At 32.5% G+C, this 17,226-nt stretch overlaps 1 protein-coding gene across 1 annotated transcript in view; it reads left to right on the top strand.

The window, feature by feature from the left end:
* Window positions 1-16,989, top strand: part of LOC113403861 (sodium channel protein Nach-like) — a 44,825-nt gene extending 27,836 nt beyond the window's left edge. The window contains exons 8-12 of the mRNA XM_064220382.1: window positions 8,400-8,511; window positions 9,886-9,939; window positions 11,705-11,870; window positions 12,288-12,394; window positions 16,661-16,989. Of these exons, the coding sequence (XP_064076452.1) occupies window positions 8,400-8,511; window positions 9,886-9,939; window positions 11,705-11,870; window positions 12,288-12,394; window positions 16,661-16,938 (717 nt within the window). The 3' untranslated portion in view covers window positions 16,939-16,989. The remainder of the gene's footprint in view (window positions 1-8,399; window positions 8,512-9,885; window positions 9,940-11,704; window positions 11,871-12,287; window positions 12,395-16,660) is intronic.
* The last annotated feature ends 237 nt before the right edge of the window (window positions 16,990-17,226 follow it).

Here is a 17,226-nt window from a genome sequence, read left to right as displayed (position 1 = left end):
GGACACGACCAATATATGTAATTGGGATTAGAGAACCATGCCTCAATGGAATAATATTAAAGTATTTCTTTTTAAATTTACACGGGTTAAGCCTCAGTCTGTAATCCGTGTATGTATATTATTTAAAAATATACCCCTATTTTTAGGACAATTTCACTTTTGTAGTGTCTGAGATCACGTATAATTAACGAGGTATTTCTGCAGTGTCAGATTTGTTTCGAATACATATAATATTAATAAATTTAAATTAATTTCAGTGATACAGAACCAAATTAAACCCCAAAACATTATCAATCAGCTTCGACCGTATTTCGTTTCAATAAATCTTAGATGACTGATTAGTTGGAATGACGTCAAAACGAATCATGCGCGTTTTTTAAATTAAATGATAATGGTTGATTCGAAAAATAATATAAAGTTAATAATTCTAAAAATATACAACTTTCATATTAATTTAGTCAATAGTTTCAGGTGTTATATATCGCGTATTTTTTGAGATATACCTTACTATGCCGATAAAATTTAAATTTAAGCAATAAGTCACTAAAATATGTTGCGACTTTTTCTGTTAAAATGTAATTTTCTTCGTACCTAATAGTAGTAATCTATATATTTTCAATTCCACATATATCTCTCTTTTATATACAGTTTGTTGTTTTAAATATCCTAGATTATACCAATAAATATAATTATTCATTTTCTTATCTTATCTTAAAGTACATTTTGTTTATTTGCCTTCGTCAACACAATCAGCAATAATAGTCTCAAAAAACCTTTAGGTGTAAAAAGTGAATCCTTAGAATTATTCTCAAGAATGTATGGGCTAGGCTGGTGGTAATTTTTCTATGGGTCAGGGGAAGTGATGATTATTGGTAAATTTCTTAGTTATTCAATATTTTTTTAAATACTTTATTGCACAATACGTGTTACACAACAATTATTGAGTACATTAGAGAAACGAAAAACGTGACCAATGGTGCGCAAAGGCGGTCTTATAGCTTATAACGATCTCTCACAGGCAACCTTTGGTGATAGAAGCTTCGAACAAAAACAGGTAAATGCAGTTATAGGTAGAAAGAGGAGATAATAACAGAAAAAAGAAAATAAGTATAATAATAAACTACACATAACTAATTCCGAATAATACACATATAATAATATAATACAATAACTACATAATATTATTTCATACTTGCATACATTATTGAGATATGGACAGATAATAGTTTTTCAAACGATGCTTAAAGATGGGCAAGGATTTAGACAGCCGAATATCATTGGGTAGTGCATTCCAAAGTTTGACGGTTTTCACAGTAAAAGAGTTACTGTAAGTTTGTGTCCGGCTGCAGGGTGTTACAAGTTTCTTATCATCACTAGATCGCAGGTTGTGTATGCTGTCACACCCAAGAAATTTAAAGCGTTCCTTGTTTGTTCGATTGACGTTTGTTAAACAAAATATAGAGCCACATTTCATCTATCCACGGCCCCAGGGTGACGAGTCTCCGCTGATCGTCAATGGCCATTTACCGCGCCTGCTCAGTTTTCTCGTTCTGGACCATGACTATCTAACAGAAGAAGGCCCTCGTCCGGCTATTCCTGCTTAGCTAGAGTTTTTTAGTTAGAGCTGCTAGCTTAATGTTAAAAAAATATATTATATATAATATTTATTATATATATATATATATATATATTAATACTGCGTTTCCAATGGATTTTGCCTTAGATAATAAAAGAATATGGTAGCCACGGTAGTCACGTAAGCAGCGTAAATTTAAAGCGGCCAATCAGCGCGCGATGCTAGAGTTGGTCGTCGTGGAAGTTTGTTTACCTCGGTTGGACTTGATAGGTTATTTGGTGAAAATCTAAAATAAACCAAATTATTCAGGTCATACGGAGCGACACTTTAATTAAACACGTTCTACCATTTTCGGTCTGTATCATGCCATATAATAATAAGTTATATTTCAGTAATATTAAGCCAACATTTAAATCTTCAAAGGAGACTTAAACAGCTACCAAAAAATATTTGAAATGCAATAAATAATATTGTATAATATGTGCATCCATCATCATCTTCAAAATGATATGTATTTAATTTATTGCTATGACGTAAATACGTACATTTAATTTGTAAAGATAAATGAAGTACGAAATTACATAAATAAAGATTGAAATTGATTCCACACTGAGTAATTGAATCTATTTTGATATTATCTTTAAATGTATTTTAAATTTTATTGCACAGCACAATATATATATATTGTACAAAACGCAGGCTCAATGCTTAAAGCATTCTCCTGCTAGCCTCAGGAAGGGCAGTATATAACGTATGTAGGTGTTCAAAAGAAAAATAAAGGATTTAGAAAAAGAAGCAAAATTTACATGTGACAGAAATGACCATGATATTATGGGAAATTAAATACAAGATAAAAATAATTCTTTAACTTATCATTTATTTGAAATGCGATGCGAGACGGAGCATTCCTTCTGGAGTCTGTTTTGTTTTATTGTTTGACAATTGATACATTTTTTTTAATTTAATTAAACATATTATTCTACCTATAAACACTGCGTATTATCGGTAGAATGATATTCTTCAGGAGCAACTTTAGCTCAACTGATATAAAAGCAATGTAAAAACAAAATTGTTGTCACCTGTGGGTTCACTCGCGTGGAAGGCATAAAAGTCTTAAGTCCTTCTTTGGAGTTTAAGCTTGCGTCATACTTTCGCATTTATAATATTAGCGTAGGTAATATATAAATTGGTGCTAAATTGAATTTAAACCTTCTATGTAAAATACCTAACCAGTTACTTTTTAGTTCAGTTTATGTATTTTTTTGCTTTGCTAAGTTAATACTGACTTTTAAAATATAAAATAAAGAAATATACTCTTCCTTTGAGAATATAAGTGGAATCATTCTTTACATAGGTAGCAATGGTTTTTATTGTTTATAATTCATCTCTCGCTCGGCGTTGAAGAAAAACAACGTGAGGAAATTATGGAAAATGCGTGTAACAGTGTAACGTGCACTTGATAATCGTGGCGGAATTATCTCCAAATCTCTTCAAAATAAAACGAGACTGTATGCCAGCAGTGGATCACGTACAGGCTTCACTTTTTAATTTTACATATTTTTTTTGTGAATTGTGTAATACTTATCTTAGACCCATGGACTAGTTATATGCTGTGTAACCTCACACATAAAACGGTACTCATTTTTATCGACGATCAACAGTCTCATAAGACTTACTTGTAGTTTAATTTTAGTTTCATTGTTATCATTCTACAATAAAAGCTTAAGCTAAGTCTAGTTTTCAAGTTTGTTATAACCAGTACTTAACTTAAGGACACAAACAACATCTCGTGAATTTAATGCTCGACCAAGATCTAACTGATATTTTAAAAGGAGTATAAAATAAATGTAATATCATATCCTCGATTTTCCCGAAAAATCAGCGTGTTCGTCCACATGCAACCTTGCGAGGTTATATTTTATTTTTAGACATGTTTTTCGCTAACTCTATAGCGCTGGTAAATATCGACTCGAAACTACACGCGAGGCGCAAATATGCGATGAGTTGTGTAAAAAGTCGCAAGGACAATTCACCATTCAACACGCTGGATACGCAGCATCGTGCACGAATGCAAACGCATCCACCAAATTATAATTACCGAATAATACCAAATTAAACCAGTTGCACTAGCATGTGTTTATTTTTTTCCTATTTGTTTACAATAACATATGACCGGGGTCATATGTAAACAAATAGGTGGCAGGATTATCGAACTGCAGATGCAGCGAGTGGGGCACATAGCTCTTAGAGCCGACTGACATTGGGGCAGAAAAGTTCTGGAGTAGCGACAACGTAGCGGAAAATGCAGTGTGGGCATCCTCCTACAAGGTGGACTGACAATCTTGTAAGAGTCGTGGGAAGCCGCTGGATGCGGGTAGCGCAAGAGCGGCCTTTGGCCTTTGCTTGACAAGCAGTGGACGTCTTGAGGCTGAGATGATGATGATGATAAAGATGACCGTCGTCATCCGACTAAGTGATCGAACGTGTTTGTCTAGAATGGCTTTTATTGGCACGAGCGATTAATGTTTTCGTTTGACATCGTATTTAGCTTCTAAAATTTCAACTAAAGCTAACGAATTCATTTGAAACAGAAAGTATCGCAATAGATATTGACTAACATGTCACTTTCAGGTCGAAACAGGCCGCTTTTAGTGAAAAATATAACGTAGTAAATTTTTTCAGATTCAGAGATTTAGAACACTCGTAATTTGGTTTAACAGGCACTTATTTCCTAACAAATACTACAAGTAAAGCGATTGGCGGTTCACAATATAGATTCTACCAAAATCTAAAATAATCGACAAGAAACTGTATTGTTACTATTATTGAACAGCTTTTAACTGTATACAAATTTCGGTGTATTATTTTTTCTATCGTATCATTTAAGAATAGATAATAATCATAAGTATATTGTACTAGAAAATCAATTATTTTCTCCACATTTAAGTACTACAATTAATTAAAACTCGCTTCAGTAACACACTTCATGTTAAGTTGTTGAATAAAAACATCCCTAAAATTTTCTTTAAAAAATCAATTCAACCGTATTATTCAGTTAATTTAAACTTATAGATTTGCGCAGTGCATGCCATCAATGGATAAAAGTATTGGTCCAAATATTAATATACCTACGCGTCCCGATTTGCAGGTGCAGTAAAGGCTTATATACAATTAAATTAAAGAACAAATATAAAAAAGGATAAAGAAGTTTTTTCCAGCTAGATCTAGATCCTAGATATTCTCCGGTTGAAATTCTCGGCTTTTCTCTATTATAATAGAAATATAGAAGCAATCTCTCTCTTTGTGAAAACAGAATGAAAATCCCTACTAAAGCTCTTGATACTATTGCGAAAATAGATTCATGACAAACGCGATGAATTATTTTCTATATCTGCGTAATTTAGATCTAGTATCGTCACATTATATCGCGGTAATGACCGTTGACGTATAACGTTTAAAGATACGACATATACAACCCAGATAATCTTAATATCTTGAAAATGTATCGAATATTTTTGTAATTATTACACAGTTATATCTTTTGATTAATCTATATTTAATATATATATATATATTTTCAAAAAAATAAAAATAAAAACCGACTTTACAGTTTTCCTCTTTGTACGATTCAATGAAATTGAAATTGAACGAGGTTGATACCATATACCAAAACCGAATGTAAGAACAATCATAAAAATTTATATTTATAATGATCGGACATCTTTTCCGGCAGCCTTTTGTTAATGAGATGCCAGACGAGGTAAGTTTGGTTTTTTATTGTAACTGAATATGGATATTTGTAGATCTGACTCAAGCCAATACAATAATTTTAATGATGAAATGAATCATTAAGCAGTTTTATCCGCTTATTTCAACGATAATCGGAAACGAGCGAATATGATAACTGACAGACAACGCCACGTTTGTGACTAGATAAGGGGCATCAGATAACCAATCATAAGAAAAATCATAAGAAATCTTAGTACGCAAAAGATCAAACAAGAAGTGTAGTTTATTCGGTTCGGTCTCTTGAGCTGATTGTTAAAATCATCCAGCAAATCAAAACATCCATGAGCCAGACATTCATGGCGGTCATGTTTCTATGACATAATATTAAATTATAGAACCATTAAATATTGCCATTTTCAAGAATTAGCTTGCGTGTACATTTAAATAAAAAGATAACGAATATCGTTCCAACGGGTTCTATAGTCAAATAGTGTTTTTTTGGGCAGGGTTTTGGACATGTCCGTGGGATCAGTGGGAATTATAGCTGTTGCTATAATTAGGACTCACTATGCCAAAATGTATCAAAAACAATTGACAAGACATCTAATTTTGTTTTGAAATATGATTCGATTTGGCTAAATCAATGCAGGTCCGCGAATTGGGTGGAACTTGGTTATGGTTAAACAGTTATACACTATATGCACTTGAACGCTGCCTTGTCCTTGACATTAGTTGCCGTGATCGTGATTTTAGACTTAAAATTTTTGTATGATAAACATTTATTAAAATTCATAAAGATATGATCAAATTATGATGCATTTATTAGGAATTCATTGAGTTATTCTTAAAGGAGCTGTAGTTCTCTTTGATGTCTTTTTGAAAAGTCTCTTTCGCTCATCAGGCACTATTTTATAGCTGTATTTTTCTCACAATATCGATTGTGTTTGGATAATAAGTTAAATCCGTGTCGAATATGAGTGAGTGTCGAGTCTCTCAGATTGATCTTAACGCTCATTCTGAGAGTTTGACATCAGCGTTTAATTACACCTTGTTTAAACGTGACCTTGAAATAAACAATCGTATTGCTCTCGTCATTTCCCCCAAATCGATATTGACACCAGCAAATGTTCTCGCCGAAACTTGTCGATCCGTCCATGGCTCGCGACGGTATTGGTCCGTGACCATCTAGGCATACTTCTCAACACAAAGAATATTTATCTGATATATTCCTAGCACCGTGATGATACGAGACTATGCAGTAGATAGACAACTGGCAAAAATGTTGAACTTATACGAGCGTATAGAACTGATTATTTCAGTATATCACATTAGTATGATATTACCTATTTTCCCAATTCTGTTTCTGTGATAATGTAACAATAACTATAACATAGTAAAAACATTTTATTTCCTTTAAATTAGTTATTAAATAGGACAGTTAAAAAAAGTGGAGCATAAAATTTACATCCGACTCTTTGCTCTTTAAATTGTTAGTTTCTTATCATATATTTTTTTAAACTTTAATTTACATAGTGATTTTCTTAAATATATCAAATAATAATTTGTGTGTCTGTAAGTGATTACGTAACCTCTGAACGACTTGAACGATTGGGGTCATTTTCGCACTTTGTATTTGTTTTATCGATCCTATGTTGAATGTTAAGACTTGAAAAGTAGCGCTTTACTCAAGTAAATAATAAATGATTTCTAATAGACACGCAAACTACCAGACGCCAGACAAGTGACCTATCGCCCTTCCTGGAGGACCAATTAATCTTGGATGCCGTTTGCCTCTAAAAGCCTTCTGACTTATTGGAGTCGCTCTCTTGTACTCTAAAAGAGAAGCCTGTTGAAGCATTCCAGTGATAACGCCAAAACCATGCCCCCTCGGAGAACCGCTTATGTTTTATAGGTCTTAAAGGCGTTCACGAAGTCCAAGGGACATCGGCCCACTGAGCCTTTTAGAGACTCATGGTGCCTAACAAGTGGCCTGTAGCCCGAATACGGAGTCTAGAGGATTTAATATTGAATGAAATTAAACCCAATCAATGCTCACAGCGAACATGTTGTAGATATCACGTTAAGAAAATGCTACTTTGTTTTTAAGTTATATCTAAGTCGCGTACGCATACACACATCTATTTTTGTTTAATTAAGATCCAAAATAATGTAGGGTTATTATGTGTCGACTACTGGGGATTTTAATGTAGGATTTACACCACTCAACAGCAATTTGTATTTCAAAATTGACTCAGTCAAGAGGGTTATTCATTTTATATTTATATCTGATATGAACTAGTTGAAACTTCGTATATTAGTTGAAGTACTATAGAGGATATGTCGTTATTAATAGACACAAATTATTTCATTATCTGTTTCATAATAAATTAAATTTGAAACAGTTTATGACAGAAATAACCGATAAGCAGCTTTTAAATTTATTAACTCTATCTAACTAGTATATTGATTTAATTATAGTTTTATACTCTGCTTTAACTAAATTTGTATACTCATTTTGTTTTAATGAGACAATTAATTATTATAAATGTAATATCTTGTAAATAAATCGCAAAATCTATTGGATGTAGTTTCTGTAACTATCAGACGTTAACTCCCACTAGATGTAATAGACACCAATTTGGAAAATAGAATTGATCGTGGCCACGCCATTGGAAAATAGTACTGATCGTGGCCATGCCAGACAAACTATTTCATCCATACTGAGAATTCCTTGATAGAAAAATCCAGAATCTTTTGTTAAGAACCCAAACAAACAATTCAACCAAAATTAGATATTTCAAAAAGTATTAAAATGCTCCTAAAGTCATTTGGAGGGAATTCGTTTAATATCAAACCAAGCTATGTGCTAAATTTCACAGCGAAATTCGATTTTCGCTTTTCGAAGTTACGTTTTCCGTATCAGATCATAGCAGTAATAAGATTGAAGGGTTAAAAAATTGCTATACTAGACTAACGAGAAATTTACAGATACCAATAAAATCTAGCCTGCGTTACCATTTTACTATTCTCACCACTGATGCAGCGGTCGAAAAGATTATTAATTAATCAAGGCAAAAAAACCGTTTTATTTCAGATACAACTAGCAAACTTCCGTTATTATTCATTTCACAACTGTATGGCGCTGCGTAAAGTACAAATATTGATGAAAACATGTAATTGTGTTCCTTTTTATTTCCCGCAAAAAGGTAAGTAATGTTTTGATCTTTCCACTTTGCCGTTTCATACATTCAAATCATTTGTTAAAAATACGTTGGTGAAGAAGGCATGTTATTCAATACAAGATTATACAGATGATAAAAGAGCGTGGAGTTAATACTTGTTGACTTCCAGACAGGATTACATATTTATATATTTGTATTTAACTAACATGACTGTATTTTTAAATGTTGAAAAAGAGTAACTACCGAGTTTCGTTTCTGACGATTCAAAAGCGCTTGTAAAAGCCTACATTGATAAAGTGTATTTTGATTTATTGATCTCCACTAGATATCTAATATTAGGATTAACTTTTAAAATATAAATGTTTCGAATACGAAAAAAAAATAGTTGAATGAAGTACTTTAATAATTGTAAATATGTGTATAGCCTTACTAATATATTGTCGAGATGAAATTGAATTTATGTACGTTTTCAAATTTTAATTATTTGAATGATCACCGTGAAATTTTCCGTAAACGATGTTAGATTAACGCTGTACGTGCACCGCCTCCGCTCTTTTCGTCGTGGGCGAAAACTAATTTGTTCGAATATATAAGAGTTTTTACTCTTTATATATATTACAATATGTTGCATATTGTGTTTACTGTTTGACGTATTTATTTGGTTTTAATTTAACGTTATAAATTTACGTGCTACAAATAAATATTTGGCTGTAAAACGAGTATACGAATAACTGGCTACAACAAAAGATCGTGACATTAGCTTTTATAATTACACAAAAATGAATCCATAAGGAGTTTGATCTATATGTTATTCACGATGAAATTACGTTTGAAACCAATTTTACAATTATTACACACTTAAAAGAAGTAATAACTAAATAAACGCTGTAAAATATTAAAATAAACGCTGTAAAATATTAAAATAAACGCTGTAAAATATTAAAATATACACTAAGCGCACTTATCATTACCTTTTTTAATAAATTGAAATCCACGCGAAACTTACTTAACCACAAAAAACCGTTTGAATATAATGTCTACATAAGACTTATTTTTGTTCTCTATAAAGAAATAAACAAACAATTTCATAATTATACTAATTACTAAGTGTAATTTTCTACAATATATGTTTTTTTAACTTAATTTTTATCTTTTGGCTAAATATTTGGCGTTTCTTTATTGAGTTTATGTGATCGGCTGCTTCAAATCAATTCTATAATCATTTATCTTTACGAATGCTTCCAAAATACATCAAAATAATCGATATTACCCTGATAATAAATAATTAGTTTCTGAATCATACATTTAAGATAGGTATCCTTAATAAAATCTTGATAAAATCTTGATATTTTCATAACTCCCAACGTGACTCCATTATAAATATATAGTTTGTTTCAGATTACGGCAGAATTTGCAACTTTCATGACATCGAATGCCTGGAGAAAGTAATAAGTATGTAGTCAATAAAAATATCAAAGTTAAACTTTTAATACGCGATGGGAATAAAATTTCTAAGTCAGATTTCTTTATTTTAATTTTTTTTTATTTATATTCATTTTGATTAGGTCAAACTTTACGAGTATTTTTTTTATAATATAATTATACATACATGTTACAAATTGATACAACACCGGAATCAATTCATAACAATTTGGTAATTTCAGATTTTTTTTGTACAAGCGGTTTTGGTATTTGTTCTAGTGTAATATTTTTTTACTATATCCACAATTAAGAATCAAATGAAAGGGCTGGACTAGTAGATCACATTACAACGCGAAAAATTACAAATCTAAGATGACCATTTACATTTTTTTTTGAGGTTGCACGATGGACCGAGAGAGAGATCGATGATTGCAGGTTCAAACCCAGGCAATCACCACTGAATTTTCATGTGCAATAATCATCTCGTGCTCGGCGGTGAAGGAAAACATCGTGAGCAAATTAGCATGTGTCTAATTTCAACCAAATTCTGCCACATGTGTATCTACCAACGCGCATTGGAGCAACGTGATGGAATATGCTTCAAACCTTCTCCTCAAAGGGAGAGAAGGCCTTAGCCCAGCAATGGGAAATTTACAGAATGTTAATGTATATAATGTAAAAATTTAATACGTTACACTTATTCGGAAATATTTTTAATAAAAATATATTTGACCTCTTTACAAAAAATATTTCATATTTTATGTGAAATGAAAAAGTAAATTGCATGTGTTACATATATCGTCAACACTAGTTTACTCGACATTCACATTTCACTATTGTTCAGTTTTCACCTGATACACATAAGAAAGGGCAAGTATCAATAACAAGCTAAAATTGAACTATAAACCATAAACAAGTTTCGTTACACAGAGCGCCGGAAATTGATGATAGAATACGACCGTCGGTATCTTGCATTAAACATCAAAATCGATATTAACACCAATATAACGTGTGGGGTAATCGATATTAACACTCTCCTATGCCTGCACGAAGTAAAATACATATATTATTTATTAATAAATAACAACAGACTATCGATTTTTTTAGGGACAAAATAACGATATTTGACGTCCTCCGTTGTCGAGTAGTGTGTACATCGGTTTTCATGGGTACGCCACTCCGATGTCCCGGGCTCGATTCCCGGCCTAGTCGATGTTGAAAATGTATATCTATGTTGTCTTGGGTCCGGGTGTTTATGGTACCGCCGTTACTTCTGATTTTCCATAACACAAGTGCTTTAGCTACTTACATTGTGATCAGAGTAATGTATGTGATGTTGTCCAATATTTATATTTATTTATAACGATATTATATTTGTATTAAAGAATTAAATAACGATCGGTACTTTTAAGATAGCTGTTAGAGTCGTAGAATAAGTATGAGGTTTTACCTAATTCGTGTTTCCTTGTTCGGTCATTCTTTATCTATAATAATCACAACTTTACTTTAATTATTACTTAGAAATAGAAAAGATAAGTGTCTAATGTGTGAGTAATTATCATGTGTGTTCAATGTTTGTTCACTTTTTGTTTTATGTCAGTTTAAAGAGGTTTTACAGAATATGTCCGACCTAACGCGGGTTCGTTTTCTGTATTTTTGACGTGAAATTTTAGTATTTAGTGCAAAATCGCATATGCACTGACGAGTTCCATACACACTGACGAGTTCCCCACTTCAGGCGTGGGCGTGCGTTTTCCAGCGAAAAAGGTTTTACTAAATATTTTTTTAATTGCAGATCCAGCTTGGCTGAACGATAATGGTGAAAATGATAATAATCATAAAAACGATGATCAAAATAATTTAGTTAACTGTATGCCAGAGTGTGAACATTTCGACTACCCATTGGAAGTCGCTTTGGGAAGGCTCTCCAAACACATTCCTCTCAGCGCGACGGCATTCTTGTAAGACTATTCAGATATAAGTATTTTTTCCTTATGAAAAACTCAACTGCTAACGACTTGACTTCTAAAATGGGAGCACTTTCGATTTCGATTTCCAGCTACGTTTTTTTTTTTCACAAAGTACGCGACGGACTTTTTCCCTGCTCCCATTATAATGTACATACATATATTATGTAGATATATATAGATATTATAATTATGCACAAATTATTACTCATGAACATTGCGTTTAGCTCTTAATTAAACACAGAAGACACTTTAAGCCTTGTGATGTTCCCACCATTATTATTTATAATATATTATTATGTCTACAGTACACTATATAAAAATTTAATATTTTTATCTTAGAAAAAAATATTTAATTTGTATTTTTATCTATTTTATTGTGGATATAATTTTAATTGATATATGTTTTAGTGACAACATTGTGCTAGAGAACCGTTCGGTTGTAAATGTATTCTTCAACGATTTGGTCGCTACGCGCTACCGGCGTGATGTTTACTTGAACTGGCAGAATATATTAGGTAATTTCAGATTTTATGTATAATAAATGTTCAACTAATCGACTACTAGCTGGTTGAATCTAGTCGCTAGCTTATAAACGGACCATTAAATATTATTCGATCCAAATAAAGCATGTATTGGTCCTTTGCCTTAGCGTACTCGACTAGAAGCTGATCGAGCAGGCGCGCACATGATTCGGTTCAAATATTTCGACTATTGTTACTTATGCAGCAGATTCCGCTGCGAGATACGTTGTCACTCAGTGCACCCACCCATCTTCTGTCGTGGCGGGTTGCAGTACAATTATTGAGATTACTAAATATAAATTTCCCACTGCTGGGCTAAGGCCTCTCCCTTTGAGGAGAAGGTTTTTGGAGCATATGCCACCACGCTGCTCCAATGCGGGTTGGTGGAATACACATGTGGCAGAATTTCGTTGAAATTAGACACATGCAAGTTTCCGCGCAATGTTTTCCTTCACCGCCGAGCACGAGATGAATTATAAACACAAATTAAGCACATGAAAATTTAGTAGTGTTTGCCTGGGTTTGAACCCGAAATCATCGGTTAAGATGCACGCGTTCTAACCACTGGGCCATCTCGTCTCAATTCAAACTCAATTGAGGCATGAAAGCGTAAATGGACGACATATGCGTACTCTTATGCATCGGCTCACACAGTGAAGCGCAATATAACCCGCGAAGCTGGCTCGTCATGGAAATCTCCCCGGCTTCGCGGGTATTCCTCCTATTACGATTTCAGTATTGAGGCGTTCCTCCTGTGTCGTTCCTGAAATTATTATAATAATTTTAAATTTTCATATTCATCTTATTATCAGATTTTGTCTAAATCCGGAAAAAGACAATCAAATAAATCTTTTATTATATATTGATAATATTGGTGTTATAAATATGGGTTCGAATGAAAAGGTTTCTACACTGTTGTACCGAGTACTATAATATTGTAAATACATATAAGTATTTAAATGTGTGGAGAAGTTTTTTATTAATATTCACCAACTCGCCACTAGATAGCGCCATAGCACTTTATCTTCCGTAAGGTGTCATATACATTGCGTACTACGATTGCATTGACGCAATATACGTGCCTATGTCTTGAGATTAACTATTTCTGAGTAGCAATCTGATCGCTCTGTTAAATTTATCTAAAAATCTATTTCATATCACGAAAGATAAAATCAGAGACGTAGGTTTTTATTTTCGCTAGAAGCGAACGTCTTTCGAGTGCTCCATTGACGTTCATTACATGATCACTCTGAAAATAATTCCGTAAACTATCATGACAATAATTTCCGTCTTGATATTATTTTACTAAGTTGACTTGAAATACTTTGTACGTCATCGCTTAGCCGTTAGATTATGTTTAGTAAATATTTATTTATTTTAATTGTTTTTTTTTTTTATTTCTGGCATTCGAGCGTCAAACCGTTGGTATAAAGTTACGAAATATAATAGAATAAGAAAAGTAAATAAATATTGTATGTAATAGATACATTTGAAAAAGTAACAGGCTATTAATGCTACTTCTAGGGCTAGGGTTTTCTCTTGTGTCGAGGAGAACGACCATCGCGACCCCCCCCCGGTTTCGGTTAAGATTACATGTTCTAGTCCCTTTTTAGTCACTTGGGGAGGAACCAGGTTATGTGGTTTTAATCCCTGGGTCATCTCAATTTCTCCTTACATTTGGAAATAGCACTTTATTCATTTAAGAAACCCGCTAGGTCACTTACACCGCTTATATTATGAAACTCCGTAAACAGTGACGAGTGAACATATTTAAAAAGCAGTGACATTACTTTATACATAGATTCATAGTATTTCAGCAGACGCAAGTATTGAAAAAAATGCGAATATCAGGAACACATTTACAAAAGTACATTTTATTGTTATTCCGTAAGAACACGAAAATCATTAATAAACTCGATCATATCAGAAAGTGATATGCAATATCGACTATAATAATTATAATACTCAGAGGATACGAGTATCAAAACAACGAATCAACCTCAATTGACCTAGGACCTTTGGTGAGTGTAATGCGAAATAGATTCCTACGGAATAGTCCTGCTGACTGTATTGATGGATTCGCTGTTTCAGCTACAGGAAAACATTTTAAATTTCAGTGTCGGTATAGAAATTGTAGACAAATTAAGCCTTGGAAATCGTACTGAGCGATCTTTATTTGTTGCTATCTTAAGCCTTTATGTATAATTACTGGCTGACAGCAATTTCCTTTATTTTTTCAATTGTTGAAGGTAGTTAGGCAATTATGACAAATGGGACACATCATAAACTAAACGATTGTCTACAAAGTGTCAGCCATGTATATCAGGCGGGAATATGAGTTTGATTATTCGAGAAGAATTTTCAGAAAGAGAGAAAAGTCGAGATAGTTACGTAAAAAGATGAATTACGCAAGTTTTTCAAATGCTGGCTAAAATTTTTATTCATTGCTAACGCCAGTATCTGTACAGAAACATTTTAATAAAAGTAGTTTTTGTAAAATGTATTCTAATTCATTGCACAAATGTCGCATAACATTTTAGCTCATTAACCAGTTGGATAAATGTCTATGGAATAGGTGAGCTGGTCACCGCCCATAGACATATTCTCTACAGCTAACATTACCAATGCTTAAAATTACCACCAAATATGGAAACTTAGACGTGTGTTATGGCTCGCCTAGTGTATTATAGTTATTTCCACAGTATAATGTCTTATGGCATTCTATTTAGGGTAATGCAGGCGATATTAATACCATTTTTGTATTATTTTGACGGCTATTCGTGCAATCTATAACCTGGGCTTAAAATATTCGTTAAGATGTAAATTTAAATAAATTAAAATAATGATTGTCGCTTCTCAATTTGTTTTTGATAATGTTCTGTATGTACGCAAAAACATAAATTATTTTTTCAGAAATTGTGACGTACATAATATTAATATTAGGAATAAGCAAACACAGTGTTTGTAACTCTTTTTTAAGACAATGTACACGTACAACGTGATCCCAGAAAACGTTAAAAAATATTCAATTGTAAAATTTAAAAGAATCGTCAAAAACCGTTGTGGGCTAAAGGATTACATTACTAATTACTTGACTTATTAGTCAATTGCACACCTTGGGAATGAGATGATCGCCACCGGGCTGTTTCAAATAACGAAATTATTGTTATTTTATGAAAACAATAATTGTTAAAAATGATATATAAAACAAAAATCTCGCCGAGTTTATTTCGCCGGTTCTTTTCAGGTCCGAGGTGTTAATTTTTGAACCGGTATTAGGTTTTTGGCTAACAATAACCAAGTGTTCTATAATCAATAAAGATTTTTGAATTTGACTTTAACTTGATGTCTCTTGTGCCTGTTGTTACTGTTTTAATTAAATATTACCTAAATGAGGACCTAATCGTAGTCGTAATGTGGATTTTAGCGTGGATATCTTCGGCTTTTCCTTAGTATATAGTAGTTGCCTTCCTAACTGCGGGCTGATGAAGAATATCCTGATAGAAAAACACAATATATTTTCTTCACCAACCGCGTTGATTGAAATTGATATTAAAAAAAGTTTAACTTAAATCAACAACCAGCTTATTATATTATATTGCAAAATTGAATAAACGGAAAAACCTTCAAATGCCATTTAATCGGAGTTAATCACAACTGAAGATCTCCTAACTTCATACATTTTTCCTTAGAGATAAGTTTGATTGGAGAAGATGCAATCGTTTTTATATTTTGTCAGGAAGCTACAGTGATAAATATTTGCTGGTGCTAAGTGGTTATCTTTGCGGTAGACTGTGATACCGAAGAAGGGTTGTCATTATTACTTGCCATTTATTGGACCAACCAAAGGATCTATCTAAGGGATCTAAGTTATGTCCCTTATGTTGTTATGACTATATACGGGTATATATATTTTGAGGTAGAATGAGGAATGGAAGACATGTATCTATAAAGACAGCCTTCCATTGTTTTGCTACCAATAAAATTATTTCAATATAAGGAACTTATTTACCGATTTTTGTAATCGTTTATCTCTTTTTTTATATTTTGTTGCAGAATAAAGTATATTTGTAAATATGGTATTTACATAATATTACAATGTACATACAATATTATAATGTACTACAAAACAAATTAAAACAAACAAGATAATTTTATTATCTTGGTGTGCGTGACAGTTGACAACAATTTTGATGCGTTTTCAGCTGTGACAGTCTATCATATACATATAAATAATCAAGGTATATAATGTTTTTTCAGCGGCTTTTGGAGGTCTCCTCAGCCTCATGCTGGGCTTTACCCTCATTTCGGGATTTGACTTCGTATTATTTTTCTCATTCAAAGTAATATACGATTCTATATCAAGATTATTTATCGGCGACGAGCACTATAATTCATCATTTACTGGTCATAAAGGTTTTATTTTAAATATCGAAGAACACAAGACAGACAATTGGGTGAAGAAAGCGAAGAAAACAAAGTTTCACGAAGTCATGGAAAAGAAAAACCAACTCGAACGATACACGAATCGATATTAACTTTAACTTTTGGTTATAATATTGTTAGTTTCTTAAATCTAAATTGAATAGTTTATAAGTTCACGTTATATAAATAATATTAGAATATCGGAATTCCTGATTCGTTCAGAAATCCGTCCGCTATGAAAGCAATTTAATTACTTTCCCTTCTTATCTATGCTATAATTAACTATGTCTTTGTATATATAACGAATAAAATAGTTTTAAAAAAATTTCATCCTTCAATTCCTTAAGATATGATAATAAAAAAAAAACTGTTACTATAAACACTGTTCTCGACGATAAATA

The sequence above is a fragment of the Vanessa tameamea genome, chromosome Z, assembly GCF_037043105.1.
Source record: "Vanessa tameamea isolate UH-Manoa-2023 chromosome Z, ilVanTame1 primary haplotype, whole genome shotgun sequence".
In the NCBI taxonomy this organism is placed as follows: domain Eukaryota; kingdom Metazoa; phylum Arthropoda; class Insecta; order Lepidoptera; family Nymphalidae; genus Vanessa; species Vanessa tameamea.
Note: the sequence above shows the minus strand (reverse complement) of the source record. Positions and strands in the feature narration are given on the sequence as shown.